Here is a 16,561-nt window from a genome sequence, read left to right as displayed (position 1 = left end):
AATATGGGACTGTAAATAAATGTATCCCTCTATGGAAATTAATGTATACAATAATAGGACATTCGAAAATATTTTTTTTTATTTTTCAGTTATACATTGGTTTTACATATTTATGTTTTTATCATATTTTGATTTAACCCGAACAAGTACCCTCTTATTTTATAGTCTATTGCCATTAACTGCTTCTAATAACTGGGTCAGCTTAGCTTTTGTCCTTTGATTACTAATATCCGCTACAAAGCAAAGAATAAAATAGAGAGAAAAAAGTACGATAGTAAAGATTAGGGTAGAAGGCAATGTGTGTTCGTGTGTAACCAGGCTGAACGCGCTGACACGTCGTGTGGCTCTTCCCCGCAGATGGCCGATCCCTCGCGAGAAGAAGAACAGGTCACCCTATTGGGCGAAGAAGGCCTTCGGGCCGGCGGGCAGGCCCTGAAACTAGGGTAATTCTTTGATTTATAAATATTTTTCGATAATATAACCGTTTCGTATTAGTCAAAATGCCTAGGGGTTTATAAAAGATGAGAGAATTTTATTTGTATTAGTCAAGAAATTAAAATGCAGTTTTCAAAATGGTATATTTTGTATAATATGTATAGCATTTAGCATTTAACACTACATTCTTATATATAAATATAATGGTTGTACCACGTTCAAAGAAATATGACTGGAAAAACAAATAAGGAATTTAGGAATTTCGTTTTTAGCAAAAAATAGTTCAGTGGCCACTATGGCTTGAAACAATAAGTGATTTAAAGTTATATATTTTTGAATGTTTCGTTTTAAAAACTATTCAAAAAAATAATGTCAATGTACTAGGCACTAGGCTTTTGTCTTACCCCATTATAAAAAATAGGTTTACAGTTTTCTGCAAATGTAGTATTTTTGTAATTAATTAACTTTATTAACATAAATTGAAAAAAATCGGTTTCGCCTCTGAATTTATTGTTTGGAGTTTGTATCAGAATGTTTTGTGCAGTTTATGTTTTGTGTAATTATTAAAATACTAGGTAAAGCAATTTTCTTTTAAACTATACTATAAAGGTTTATACCAGTATAAACTATTTTCATAAATATCATATACATATCATATCATATATATATCATAAACATCTATGATGTTCTTTTTACATATCTCTATAATTAATGACCTACCATTAAATTCAATGCAAAACACCGCTATATTCAATGATAAATAGCCGGTATCCAAATTTTGAAGAGGGTTCACCAAAATCGGTACGCCCACTTGATGCGCAGCAAAATTACGGGAAATTATATTAGTAGGAGGAATAAAATTACATTTTCTATTACCTACCTCGCTTATCGAAACACGACTTTGCCTTCTAATGGTGATTGAAAATCCATGTTAATAATTAAAAAAAACTCAAATGAATCACGATAACAGCTCTTCCAGTACCTACAGGCAAAAGAAAAAAACAATATTTTTGTCGCAAACGGTAAAGCATCTCGATTTCAGCGATCAGGAAATAATGATAAATTTTGTTGCTCTCCACTGCGCATCGGAAAAGGAGCTCAATATCGTAAGTACCAAGTCTCAAGCTATACAGGGTGTTTCAAAAAAGGTAACCCCGTCTCTAGGGTAGGAAAAAAACTGAAAAATAATTGGGGTTTGCTTAGTAAAAAAATGTTTGTAACGCCATCCGTTTTCAAGATACAGGGCGTTGAAGAAAAAAAAATTTACGCACTTTTTACGATTTTGCCGAAACTACTGGCAACATTGTAATGAAATTTTATACGAATATGTTTTGGAAGCTGATACATCCCATGAATTTGTTTTTATATCTGATTCTCATAGAGGGCGCTAGTTACACGGATCGTACTAAGTATTAGTCAATATAACTTTTTTAAGAGTATAATTATTAATCAAAATTTCAAGTAAACTTAAACATCATTCAATTTTACACGAAAAAGGTACTCTTGGTAAAACTCGATACTGTGTACCGTTTTCGGAATATTTTGATTTGAAAATTATGAAGTAATAATTGATGCTGGTAGTAATGATAAAGTTCTAATAGGTATACCTCTATTTTCTCCAAGTGTGCCATGGAAATCTGACATTTATTGATTGTTATGACGATAAATCAACAATAATTAGAGTTTTGAAACCTTGTTATTTGTAAAATCAAATCAAAATGTACTCAAATGTTGAATACACTGACATGTTATTAACCTTAGGCGAATGTTTAGGATGTTCTGGTGCAGCTGTGACACGTTATGCAGAAAAGTTTCCCTAGAAGAAACTTACCAAGTAAAAAACATTTAGAGCCGTTGAACGACGTTGTCGAGAAACTGGGAATGTGAGACCAAATAAAATAAATTCTGGTAGACCAACAACAACAAGAACAATTAATAAAGAAAATAATATTTTAAATTTACTTGATCAAGATCCAACAGTTAGCGTAAGGAATATAGCAAGACAAACAAATACTTCTTCTTCAAGTACTTGGCGGATACTGAAAGAGCAGCAATTACATCCTTATAATTACAGACAAGTCCAAGAGCTCTTGCCAGATGATCTACCGGTTAGAGTAGATTTTTGTGAAACATTGCAACAAAGGACGGTCCACAATCCAAATTTTTTAAAATGCATTCTTTTTACGGACGAGGCCACCTTTACGCGACAAGGTATGTTTAACTCCCATAATGCACACTACTGGTGTGATGAGAATCCACGAGTCAAAAGGGTATCACATTACCAACACTCATTTAAAGTTAATGTTTGGGCAGCAACTCTAGGTAACAAATTAATAGGTTATCATATTCTACCTGGAAATTTAAATGGTAATATGTATCTTGATTTTTTAAACAATTCCTTATTCGAGATATTGGAAGATTTAACGCTAAACAAGCGAAGATCTTTATTTTTTATGCACGATGGAGCTCCACCACACTTTGATAGAAGGTGTCGTAATTGGTTGAGTAATCATTTTCCGAATCGATGGATTGGTAGAGGTGCAGAAGCTCCGATTATTGGCCTCTTCGGTCATGTGATTTTAACCCTTTGGACTACGCAATTTGGTCGTATATTAAGGAAAAAGTTTATGCTACAGAGGTAAATTCACGCCAAGAATTGGAAGAAAGAATTCAACGTCAATTTAATGACATCATAGCTGATCCCCTACCGTTTAGAAGGTTAATGGAATCTTTAGAAAAAAGTATAGACTTGTGTATTCGCGAAAACGGAGGGCATTTTGAACACTTACTGTAATTGAATTTTATTTTATATTCTTAGTCATTAATTTAATTTCTTCTTGTGAGTTTTGTTTAATTACTAACTATTTTATACCAGCATCAATTATTACTTCATAATTTTCAAATCAAAATATTCCGAAAACGGTACACAGTATCGAGTTTTACCAAGAGTACCTTTTCGGGTAAAATTGAATGATGTTTGTACTTGAAATTTTGATTAATAATTATACTCTTAAAAAGTTATATTGACTAATACTTAGTACGATCCGTGTAACTAGCGCCCTCTATGAGAATCAGATATAAAAACAAATTCATGGGATGTATCAGCTTCCAAAACATATTCATATAAAATTTCATTACAATGTTGCCAGTAGTTTCGTCAAAATCGTAAATAATGCGTAATTTTTTTGTCTTCAACGCCCTGTATCTTGAAAACGGATGGCGTTACAAAAATTTTTTACTAAGGAAACCCCAATTATTTTTCAGTTTTTTACCTACCCTAGAGACGGGGTTACCTTTTTTTGAAACACTCTGTATTTGACGAGTAGTAATTTTTTATGGCTAATGCAAAAAGTCCCACATTTGACTAGCTTCAGGTGGACAACTGTTTCTGTGATGTATCTAGATTATTTACAATCAACATTTCAAAAATGTTCTTATTTATATCTTCAAATACCCTCTACTGTTATGAACTGCTAATGAGTAAAATGTGTGTAGAATATTACAAGCAAGCTGGTTAGGTAACAATTATTTTTTATCCCAGACACAACATTGGTGCGAGTGGTTTATTTATTCAGTGACAAGATTTTCTGTTGGCCAGATATCAAGAGTTCCTGAAATATTTGCGATGAAAAAGTATCTAGCAGCCAAGTAAAATTTATTTTTGATTTATACATTTTTTTAATGAAATAGTAATCATCAAACTAAAACAGATTTACAAACAACTTTTAAAATATAATAAAAAGAGCCAAGTGGGGAAATAATTGGTTATAATATACACACTTACTCGTAGATAAGAATAAACAGTTTGAAAGATGAAAAAATAACAGAGCTAACGTAATATCTGATTAGCTTTAATCTTTTAGTGTATCCCTTTATTTCGGTAGTTGGTAGACTAGCAAATAGCAAATATCAAAAGTTTGAGCTGTTATAAATACTAGTAGATATTCCAATTATCTCAAAAACATACATTGGTACAATTTTGGATTTACACTATAACACAACAAACTATTGACAATGTTTGAGGTACACAAATCGAACGAGGACGCGTTGCTCAGAGTCGGAAATGATGTGGGGGTGGTTCTTACGAAATTCTTACTAGCACATAAACCAAAAAAAATGAAGAGAGAAAAAAATAGATGATGGCTACTAGAGCTAAACCGGGAATATGGAATAAAAAAAAATTAATAATTTGTCGGTGATCTTACATGGTAAAAGAAGATTGGTTTAAGAAAGAATAAGAAAAATACGACAAATATGATATACCTCTCTTGAAAATCAATACACATATATAGTCAAATGACAAGAGACAAACTCACTTACTTGTATGGTCAGCATGGATTAGCATTCCTGTCAGAATTATTTAGTTATTAGCCAAAAGAAAGGAAGGCTGATTAGCTTCATAGGAGTGAGAGAGAGGGAGAGAGAGAGGAAAAACGCTTTCTTAAGTTCCGCTTAAATCCGCCAACTTTTCGGTTTCCGTTGCGACGTTCAATTCCATGTAAATTTCGACTCAAACGTACGTGCGTTTACTCAAAATGGAAGAAAAATACCTCAAACATTTTCAAGATCCAAATATGTGCCGTTAACTGACTTCAACTGAATCAAACAACATCCTGCAGTTTAGAGCAGCAAATTAAAAAATTATAAAAGTATATAGTCTAAGATCCGATATAAGAAAGACTTTCACCGATCTGTTTAATGGTTAAGAATTATTTGATAGGTAATTTAATTACGTTAAAAATTATAAAAAAACAAGAGGTGCCCCATATAATTTCGTATAACGGATGTCCCTAAAGTTTTCGAAAAAAATAAATATGTATTTTGTAATTATAAATTAAGTTTATTTTCTTAACTAAATACAGGAAATTAAGTCTGCATATGTAAGGTTTATATATTTTTATAGAACAGAAAGAGGTCCGTAAATTTAGTCCTGCATGTACAATAATCCTTTGGACTGTTTCTCGAAGTCGATCTCACGAAATTTTTGCAAAATTCTTCGCATTAGCTGATCTTCATTTTGGGCTTCCCAGCCATTATTATCGAATTATAGGAGATGGAAAGGGTAAATCATTTCAAATACCTTGGCAGCTGGTTAAATGTAAATTGTGACTCTGATGAAGAGATAATAACCAGGATCGAAATATCACGTAAGGCTTTTATGACCTGGAAACCAGTTTTATGCAACAGAAACCTGTCGATGAATATTCATAAGAAAGTCCTGAAATGTTATGTGTGGTTATTCCATCCATAGGTTGGTCCATCCTATTGTATGGTTGTGAGACATGGACGTTAAAAACCACAATGCTAAACAAGTTAAAAGCATTCGAATTGTGGTGCTATAGACGAATCCTAAATATATCGTGGGTTTCGCACACTTCCAATGAGAATGTTCTTCAAATGATCAATTTAGAACGTCTGCTCATAAACGCCATAAAGAGGAGAAAAACAGAATACTTCGGCCGTATAATTAGAGGACCTAAATACCATCTACTTCGCCTTATAATACAAGGAAAAGTGGAAGGAAAGAGATGGATTGGTCGAAAGAAACTTTCATGGCTGCGTAATATTAGACAATGGTGTGTTTCCACAGTAGAAGAATTATTTCGCGCAGCAGCCGACAGAGAAAGGTTTCAGGAAATTGTAAATATGATGACAGCCAACGTCTGAATACGGACACGGCACCCAAAGAAGAAGAAGAAGCCATTATTATACACCATTCGACTCAAAACAGTCCAAAACTCTTCTATAGGCCTCGCCTGAGACACATTTGGAGGGTTGTCGCGCTTGGGAACAAAATTTATATTTTGAGCAGTTAACCAATCTGTCGTTCTCCTAGCTTAATGGCATGACGCTAGGTCGGGCCAAAATAATTTCATCATTGGGTGATGAGTATTTATAAATTAAACAAGCTTTGTAAGACATCTGTCAACGTAATTGTCAGCATTGAGAGCTGACCGCGAACACGCCCAATAAACGGCTGTGAAACACCAGCTTCTCAGATGGCACAACATACCAAAATTTTATCGGCAAATTGTTCCACTTACAGTTATTCGTGAAACATTATATCTTCGGCCAACATTTCGCAACGACTTTCCTAAGTGGTTCTCCATACTTTGAATTAATCTCTGTTCCCGAGCATGAGTGCTCACTCTTGACGAATATGACGTTTATGACATCTTAACGAACCGTATTTGTCAAAACTAACATTGTTTATATCGTTTAAGTTGTTTACTAACTTTGGTTTCCAATGGCAACTTGATCCAATGCTTCCTACCAATAATACTTTTAAATCTAAAATTTTCCGAAAACTTTAGGGACATACGTTATGACTATATATATGCCCCTAAGTCCAGACTATAATTAATTAATAATTAAAAAATGACTAAAGATATTTTATTCAGTACAAAAATTTTATTATTCTAAAGCATTAATATAGATATTAAATTTGTAAAACATTGATTCCAATTAGTGATTTTTATTCTACTTCTGATTCATCGGAACTAAAATTTTCATTATTGCCTTCGCTACATTCGCCAACATCTTCCGTCATTTTGGAAAAGTCTTGCACTTTCAAAGGCGTTTGGCCTCCAATGAATCCTGTTGGTTTTAAATAGTCATCTAAATACCAACTACAGTTTTCAGGTTGGAGTTTTGTACATTCCGACTCTGTTGCATTAAGCCACATGGAATTATTAACAAAAATAGTTCTTAAAATTTTTTGTTTTAAAGATTTCCAGCATGATAGTATAGTGTTGGAGTCAAAACTTTTTTTTTTTTTCAAAAACTGTCTGTTGTTTTCTTTTGCAGCATAGGTTTTCATAAAAATGAAAATACCTTTAATTTTCAGAAAATATTTCGAATGGTCTAATTTTTCCTGTATTATAAAATTCTGCTGTGTAATCGCCACCTGTATACGCGTGGAAAGCAGGTAAACTTTGACATAATTTTGAACCCAACCCCAGAGCCAAATCGATGCAGTTGATGCAATTAAGGTGTTGGTTATATAACTTTTAGTTGCTGAAGAGGAAAATTGCGGATTGTGAAATTTTATGCTTCTTTCCCAGCAAAATCACCAACACATCAGTATCCCAAGCTCTAATTAAAGTCCTTGATCCAGGTGCAATTGAGCGTGAAAAACAATCCGCGTGTCCGCTTCTTCGTGGGAACATGTAAAATCAGCTTCTTCAGTTTTTTTAATGTAATTATTGTGAGCTTGATACGAGTAGCACTGATGATTAACGGTTACAAATATTTTTTTGTTTTGGATAATTCGAAGCAAATATTTACTATCCCAATAATCATCCAAAAAGCGTACCAGTGCCTCTTTAAAACGATAGTTTTTACGGCTTTGCAAAAAGTTTTTAGGCCTAACTTGTTGAGGTTCTTAAATTTTATATGGAATATCGAATTTCTTTTGAGCTTGACGTTCAGAATCTTTGATTGAGGGTGACAAATAGCGGCCAAATTGATTTCGAAGTTTTCGCAAATGTCCTTTAGGAGTTTTCAACATTTCACCAGTGCATGAAAAAAGTGCAGGCGACATGGGTGCGAGTGGAAAAGTCAAGCAATGTTCTAGATAATTTTCTTATAATGTTAACTGTCAGAAGTCGTCCAAAGGTTCTTTAGTCATGAGAACTTTTGTGATGTTTTGAGAAACAAAAATGATGATTTTGTTGGGTTTTATAGGTCTCTCAAATCTTCCAGGAATTAAAGAGCAATTTGCAATAAACTGTAATTTTTGTTGACTACCAGTTTCTTTGACATTTAGCAGGAAATCGACAACTTCTTTAGATGTAGCTTTGCCAGTCCAAATATTAAACAAAGTGATCAATTGTATCATCAAATGAATTCATCGTTTCTTTTATTCCTTTTATGATACTATCCAAATTTTTTGTGTCATTTTCAATTTTGCTTTTTTTGCAAAGACTGTATCATCTTTATTATTTAAGATTTTGCAAAGACTGTATCATCTTTATTATTTATTATTTAAGTATCATCTTTATTAGTTAATCCAATATTTTCTCCAGTTGATAACATTTTTGTCCTCATGCTGTGGCTGAGTACTTATGCTTTGTACTTACCGTTAGTGTTAAATGTTTTGTTAAACTCACTAATAGTAGAATTTATAAAAAAAAGTTATTTTTTAATTATTAATTAATTATAGTCTGAACAAAGTTATATCGGGATCCTCTTGTTTTTTATAATTTTTAACATACATTACATATCAAATAATTTTTATCTATTAAACAGATCGGTGGATATAGCTCATATACTTTTCTCTTTGTAATATGGATTTCGTCTGAGACAGTTCCGCTAATTCGGCTCGTTCCAGCCAATAGTCCTACAAAACCGCAGCTTTACTACGCACCTGCTCATCACCGTCACCTAAAGTAAAAGCTGACGAAAGGAAGAACGAACAAGAAGAAAAAACAACAAAAATAATTGAATGTTAAATAATCCAATAATTAAAAATTCAGGAAATGTACATGTAAAACATTTTATTATCTTCAAACTCGTACAAGCCAAAATCCCTGAGGTACAGTTAACTGATATTGAATTAGTTTAATAGTTCACGTAATTTACTGCTCTGGCCCTGATAATATCCCTACTTATCTCATACTGTTCAAACCATTATATTATAGCAAATTTATTTGTGTGAAATTATGTTCACTGTATATTATGTTGTTTGTAGACAAATTATTCCGTCGTGACAATTCAGATAACAAAAACACTATTGTCACAATCGCAAAAAAATCCCACACTTTTATTTTTATTTATAGACGCTTTGTTTGTAATTGTTGGAAAAGTAATTTCGTTGATACTTACAATAATGCTCAATAAAACGATGACGAATGTCAAGATCGTTATTGAATATTGATCCTTTTTAATGCTGGGAAGAAAATTCTATCCATTTCTGTTTGTGGTCAAGTTATTATTTCAAATAATGTCTTCACTGTCACCACATGTCAAAATATTTTTCAAAATTGTATTTTTTTATTGGCTCTCTATTTTTAATTATTGGAAAAGTAATTTTGCCTGGTAAGACCATAGTGGTCACTAAAACAGCGGCGAAAACCGAAATCTAATAAATATTCATCGTTATTACTACTGGGAAAAACGTATTTTTTACGGTTTTCCATTAGAAATTAAGCTGCCTATATGCAACCAACTTGGTTTTTAATATACCAAATAGTCCGCCCCCTCTATCTTTTATCCTTCGTAAGGATGCAGTGGCGTCATGTAATTTGTTTGACTATTTCCCTGTGACGCCAATATAATAGTGTCATCAGCATAACGTAGGTTTTTGATTTTTCTTCCTCCTTTCGTTGCATCGCCTTACCATACCTCAAAAACTTGGGGATATTATGCATCCCTGTCGAACTCCAGATTTTAATTTGAAGTTTTTCGAAACCACATTATTAACTCTTACCATTAGCAGTATTATTTACATATAGTTTTTGTAATAAATAGATTAGATGTTCTGGCGTACCCATTTCTCTAAGTATATGCCACATTTTATCCCATTTTACGGTATCGAAGACCTTGGAATTGTCAACAAAGCATTAATATGTTTCTATGTTAAACTCTCGAGATTTTTCGATAATTTGACGAATGTTAAGAATATATGTTCTCTTGTTTCTCTATCTGGGACGAATCCGCATTGTTCTTGGGGAATTTGTGGTAAGAGAATTGATTTTAGTCTTTCATTGATGATGGTTAGAAGTAATTTGCTCGCGTGTGATATCAATGCTACTGTACGGTAATTACTGCAATCTGTCGGTGAACATTTTTTATATATGGGAATAAACATGAGTTTACCCCAGTCATTTGGCCATTTTCCGATTTTCCAGATCTCATTGCAAATTCTAAGCATTTCTTCCGTCCCTAATTCTCCCATTTCTTTGAGTGTTTCAGCTGTTATTCCATCTTCTCCTTCTGCTTTTCTGAATTTTAGCTTTTTAATTGCCGCCTCAATTTCTGATTTCAATATTTGAGGTTTTCTTTTTGTTTTGAATTTGATGTGCCATTTCTCTTCAGTCATCCAATGTTTTTTCCTAGCTGTCTTGTCTTTGAGATTAGTATTGTTGATGGCTTCAGTGATCCATTTCTTTGTGTATTCCCACGTTTTGTCAGCGTATCCTGCAGTCACTGGTCGGTCAGCTTCTACTAATGCTTCTCCAAACTTTTCCGGTTGTTTTGGAATCAATTTTTGTCTTTTATTTGTTATTGTTTTACTGTGTTTAATGCGAAATTCTGCTTGTAATATTTTGTAATCGGAACCACAGTCTGCAGCTGGTTTTGTCTTCGCGTTGGTTATTGAGCTCCTCCATCGTTTAGTGACAGGTTCTGGTATCGTCCTCCAAGCGAAGACCATGTTGATAATCTTCTCGGATGATGTTTAGACATTAGTATTTGTAAGTTATGATTGGATTTTTATGTTGGTTTGGAAGTGGGAGTAAATTCAAAACATTTTTAATTTTTCTGGTAGGGACCTCTTAACGTACTATAGACCTGGGTGGACAGTGCGGATGCCCAGAAGTTGGGTATAACTTTGGGTCGCATAAAAAATTACCCAAGAGGACGTTTAGTCTTGGAACTAAAACAGAAATGAAGAATTCCAGGTTTAAGTATGTTCACTTTGCAAACCGGCACTGAGGTATTTTGAAGGACACAACGGCGAGCTTTAAGACGTGGGTCTAGCATGAGGTATATTAAGACAAAAAAAAAATGGAAAATTGAGACGTGTCAACTGAAAGGAAAGTAGACAGAATTTGGTACTAAATAAAAAGAAAAAATAAAGGGCACCACTTTATCTTTTTTCGAAGGACAAGGAAAACTCGATATTTTAAATGCGAGATTGTTTTAAGAACGATACAAAAATGACAAATGTGCTTAGCCTATGTTAATATACATTAAAACCAATATACATACATAGTAAAAAAAACTAGAAACAATTATACTTTATATGGTCTATCTACATTCCTGCCAAAATTATTTCTTGTTTACCAAAAGAAAGGAGGATTGTGAGGTAAATTAAAGAATTATCCACCAGCTGTATTTACTACTGGCTGAAACATAAATTTAACTGGACATTATCAGTTTCATCTTACAAACAAATCATCATCATCAGTAGCTCGACAACCCTTTCTGGGTCCTGGCTTGTTCTAGGATTTTCCGCCATTCTGTTCTGTTCCTTGCTTTGTTTTTCCAGTTGGTAATCTTAAGTGTTTTCAGATCTTGTTCCATGTATCTAAGTTTGGGTCTTCCCTTTGACCTTCTTCCTACTGGTGTTTGCCTCATAATATGTTTTGGTGTTTCAGTCTCCAACATTCGTTCAACATGGCCCATCCAGCGCAGACGTCCGATCTTTATGGATGTTATGATCTCGGGTTCGTTGTATGCTGTGTACAGTTCAAAGTTATATCTTCTGCGCCATATGTCATTTTCCTTTACCCCCTTATATATGTGTCTACGGATTTTTCGTTCAAATGTGCTTAATAGGTTTTCATCGCTTTTCGATAGTGTCCATGTCTCTGATCCATATACAAGGACCGGTTTTATCAGGGTCTTGTATATTTTGCATTTGGTTTTTCTTGTGATGTTGTTAGATCTTAGATGTTTAATTAGTCCATTATATGTTTTATTAGCGATATGTATTCTTCTCTTAACTTCTTCACTGACATTGTTATCTGCGGTAACTAGTGAACCTAGGTATGTAAAATTTTTCACGCTTTCGATGTTATAGTCTCCTATTGTCAGATTCTGTAGGTTTCTTTGGCCTGTCGATTTACTTACAAACAAATGCCCATTACAAATTATTACCTTTTTACATCTTTACAGCTCACCGATCTTAACGCGGCCGATAATAAGCCCCTTTCTCAAGTTGCGCGTTCATTAGAATACTTGTAGATTTGACGCAGAAAAGAATAGCCCCACCGGCTACGTTACAATCGAAGAGCTGTATCTAATGTTAAATTTTAACATCTCTCGGTGACCTGCTAAAACTGGTAATAAACATTGTGTTAAAGATGATCTCAATAAGAAAGGCTATTTAAAGAAAGGAAGATTAAAATTTACCTTGGTCATCATAATAGGGATGTTCACTAATTTTTAAATATAGTTAAATTTAATTAAATTCAATAGATTATAAAATATATAAAAATATAGTAAACATGAAATTGTTTAAAATATGTATTTTTTAAGATAAATCAATTCTTAATTTTAATTTTGATGGAGGCTAGAAAAACGGCTCCTCGCAGCGAGGCTACGGTGTGTGACGTCAGCAGTCGTATCGACAACTTGTTTTGTATACGTATTTACGAAGTGTGACCAGTTCTTTAAGTATTTATACAGTGATAATGACACCAAATAAGTGGTGTTTGCTACAAAGAGAGGGAAAAACTAGAAAAGGCAGTTATTATGCAAGTTAGAAAAAAAATAAAATGCAAATATCGGTACCTTGGAAGGAATCAACACTATGTTCATTTTTAAAACTTTACAGGAGAGCAGTTTTAAACTTTTTTTCACCAAAAAGTATTATTGCTGCATGGATTTATTGAGATATCGAAACAATATTTTAATAGAACATTCTGTTTATTGTTATTTACATAATACATTTTTTATAATTAAAAACAAATTTGTTCCTGTTTTTTAACCCTTTTAACGGACACGGTGTTGTATCCATCTAATAAAGTTATTGTACTGTAAGAATTAGTATGGGGTATTCAATAACAACTACAATCCTTTGACTTTTACTGACAAAATTTATTTAACCATACAATTTACGTTTACAAATACAAATATGTATGTAAAAATGGCATTTTAGGTACAAACCACTCAGTCATCCTCAAGTAAGTCTCCTTCTGGATAGTTACTATTAGTATTACTAGTAGGTATGCTTTAAGTTTTGATAAAAATCATGGTACAATGTAGGAACATTTGACAGTAATGCCAATAGATCGTTATACTTTTGTTGTGATATAAGTATTGGACTTTGTGATACCAGTTGCAAATCTTTTGGCAAGGTAAGGTGTCGTTTTCGAAATCTAACAAGGACAATCTCCTGGTTTTCGTCATGAAAATTAATTTTTAAAAACAGAGTTCCAATGCTGTTTCGTTTAACTTGCAGTTAAACATAGTTTGACAGAAGAACTTGTTGTTTGTTAATGTCTCTTTTCTATTAATCAAAGGCGGATTTTAAGATGTTTTGACATCATACAAAGACCTTAAATTTTTAAAATCTTCTAGTTCCATATTATGTACGATATATTTCATTGAGGTTTGTCTGACTAACTGCTGCCAGTCCCAGGGCGTGTAAATAGGAATGTTAAGTTTTTTCTCTTTCGCTCTATCAGCGCATGGACAGTGTCCGCCTCCATGTGGGTATTACTCTTTAGTAGAAACTTCCGGATGATAATTTTTACTTGTTTAAACAAGTATTAATGCTAACATTTTTATTCTGGCTGTAACATTTGTAAGACCATAGTATGATTTCTTCTATGTTACTGTCAGGAATGACGGTATCTGCCCATTTTAGTAATGCAGATCTTATTTCATTTCCACTACGAATAGTTTATCAGAACTTTTGTCTATATCAAACTGATCTTCGTTATCAAAACTCAAGGCATCTCTAATAATATGCATTTCATTTAAAACATCATTGCTTGGTGTATTATTTGATTCTGAAATTAAACAAGGCGTATAATATTGGTTGCAAAAGATTTAATAATATTTCTAGTCTAAGGTTGGTATCAAATCACTACATTACCCTTTTGAGGTTCTGTTTTTTAATAATTTAAAAATAATAAAAAGCTTACCTGTAAATGCAGTAGAAGAATTCGCAGAACTTTTTAGTAGATACTTCAAGAATCTTTCTCCTACTAGAATTATGGTTCATTGTTCTTATTATTAGTAACAAACCACTGTAAACACACCATAAATGCATAGAGGGACAAAACATTAAGTCCACATGGTGTTTTATCCCTCTCTAAGTAAAAATGGACTTGGTGTTCTTTTAAAGGTCACTTTCTTTATCAGCAAATGGCGTAGGACCTAGTGCTCTATTCCTTTAAATAAAGTTATAAAAGTTAATTATTAGTCTGTAAAAGTGTCAAAATTGAAAAAAATAGACATAGTGTTGTATCCCTCCGAGGTACAGATATAAAAACCTGTGGTTTGACAATTTTAAGTGAATATGGTGTTAAATTGTTTGGAACTGTAATAAAAATCTTCTCAGAATTGTTTTTAGATGTATTTAGACATCCAGGAACAAAACACCACTTATTTGGCTCCATTATCAGTGATTAAATACTTAAAGAACTGGTCACACTTCGTAAATACGTATACAAAACAAGTTGTCGATACGACTGCTGACGTCACACACCGTAGCCTCGCTGCGAGGAGCCGTTTTTCTAGCCTCCCTCAGAATTGAAATTAAGAATTGATTTATCTTAAGAAATATATATTTTTAAACAATTTTATGTTTGCTATGTTTTTAATATGTTATAACCTATTGAATTTAACAATATTTAAAAATTAGTGAACATCCCTATTATGATATGCAGTTGTGTGAGTTGACGCTTCTTACAAACTAAGTACCAATTTAGTGTTGTAAAACAAAGGTTATTCAAACATACAAATTAAAATAAAAATAAAAACGTTTATTGCTCTTGATATAATTAACATTTCACACCTGATATTCCAACTTAAGATATCGTAGCCTTCTTTCTTGACGTCCCGCTTCCGCATCGCCTACTGGTTGGACTGCTTCCTCTCGGATCTTAAATTTTTATGTCCTGGACTCTTGGCTTCTGTTTTTGTAGATACTTGTTTTCGACATCGTACCTACTTTCCTGATTGGCTGTCTTCGGCAACCAACCTAGATTGGCTAAACCCTGATCATATGGTCGATGAGTCTATGTTTTGATCTGAATATCCTCTGGATCCGGTTCTTGGCGAGGATGACTCTGGTCTTAAGGAGTCTTCTTGTGGCTTGGTGAAAGAAGTATCTTGTCCTTTTCTCAGCCACCTCCCTCAGTGGTGTGTACTGGACCCTTTCTTTGATGGTTGCATTTGTTATTCTTTCTTTCCATGTTGATCCATCGATGATCCTGTAGCATGACGTCTATGTAGCTTCTAGGTTCTTCCAGTTGGTTTCCGATGTAGAGCTCCCAAACTGGGACAGCGTAAAATATAACCGATCTAACGTAGCTCTGGTATAACTGAATCTTCTTGACCTTCTTTAGTGGAATGGACCTAAAAAATATGAAAATATTAGTTTTTTAGCAGCATTTGCTTTTACCTTGATTTGTTGAGCGTTCTTCGTGAAGTTGAGTTACCTGTCGAGATTGACTCCTAGGTACTTGTCTGGATCCTGTTTCCTCCCATTGATATTTCTACTACTGATGGACTTGTCTCCTGAGTGAACATGATGAACTGCGTCTTTTGCGGGTTAATTTTGATCTTCCATTTTTCGGTGTATTCTGTTATTCTTCCGAGGTCATTATCTATGTCTTGGACCATTCTTCTATCATCCTTTCCTGTTGCATATATTGCCTTGTCGTCTGCGTAGAGGGCTGTACTTGTTCTTGGATCTGTTGATAGGTCTGAGACAAAAATGTATAAAATGGGCGAGAGTATACTGCCCTGAGGCGTCCCTTCTTGGATTTCTTGAATTCTGGACGTCTTTTGGTCGGCTGAAACTTGAAAGGTTCTATTAGTTAGATATGTGTCGCATATATTAACTAAGTAATGAGGTAATCTAGCTCTGTCCATCTTGTAGATTAGTGCCTTCTTCCAGACCGTGTCATATGTCTTCTCGATGTCTAGGATGGCCACATTCGTGTCTTCTGTTTCCTGTTGAATCTGATCTTCGTGTCGCTGATGACTCTTGCTAGTTGGAGTCCGCAGTTTCTTCCTCTTCTGAATCCGATCTGATCTTCCCGAATGATTCTTCTTCTTTCTGCATGCTTCATCAGCCTTCTGTAGATGATTTTCTCCAGTATTTTTCCTAATGTTTCAAATATACTAAAAATTTAAGGGATGTACCGCATAAAAATCGAAACACTACACTATATGCAAAAAATAAAAATACTGATAGCTATATTTTTGTATTTTCACCATCAGA

The 16,561-nt window shown here is 33.6% G+C and overlaps 1 protein-coding gene across 5 annotated transcripts in view; it reads left to right on the top strand.

Moving 5' to 3' along the window:
* The window catches only part of Vha100-1 (V-type ATPase subunit a family protein Vha100-1), a 124,348-nt gene that overhangs the window by 50,012 nt on the left and 57,775 nt on the right, over positions 1-16,561 (top strand). Inside the window, exon 4 of one of the 5 annotated variants that reach the window (XM_072527101.1) lies at positions 319-443. The exons of 3 other annotated variants lie outside the window; for them this stretch is intronic. In XM_072527101.1, coding sequence (XP_072383202.1) covers positions 319-443 — 125 coding nt within the window. The remainder of the gene's footprint in view (positions 1-318; positions 444-16,561) is intronic. One more of the 5 variants, XM_072527104.1, reaches the window with a different exon arrangement.

Source organism: Diabrotica undecimpunctata, chromosome 3, assembly GCF_040954645.1.
Source record: "Diabrotica undecimpunctata isolate CICGRU chromosome 3, icDiaUnde3, whole genome shotgun sequence".
Classification (NCBI taxonomy): Eukaryota; Metazoa; Arthropoda; class Insecta; order Coleoptera; family Chrysomelidae; genus Diabrotica; species Diabrotica undecimpunctata.
The sequence above is the reverse complement of the archived record's forward strand: the minus strand, read 5'-3'. Positions and strand labels throughout refer to the sequence as shown.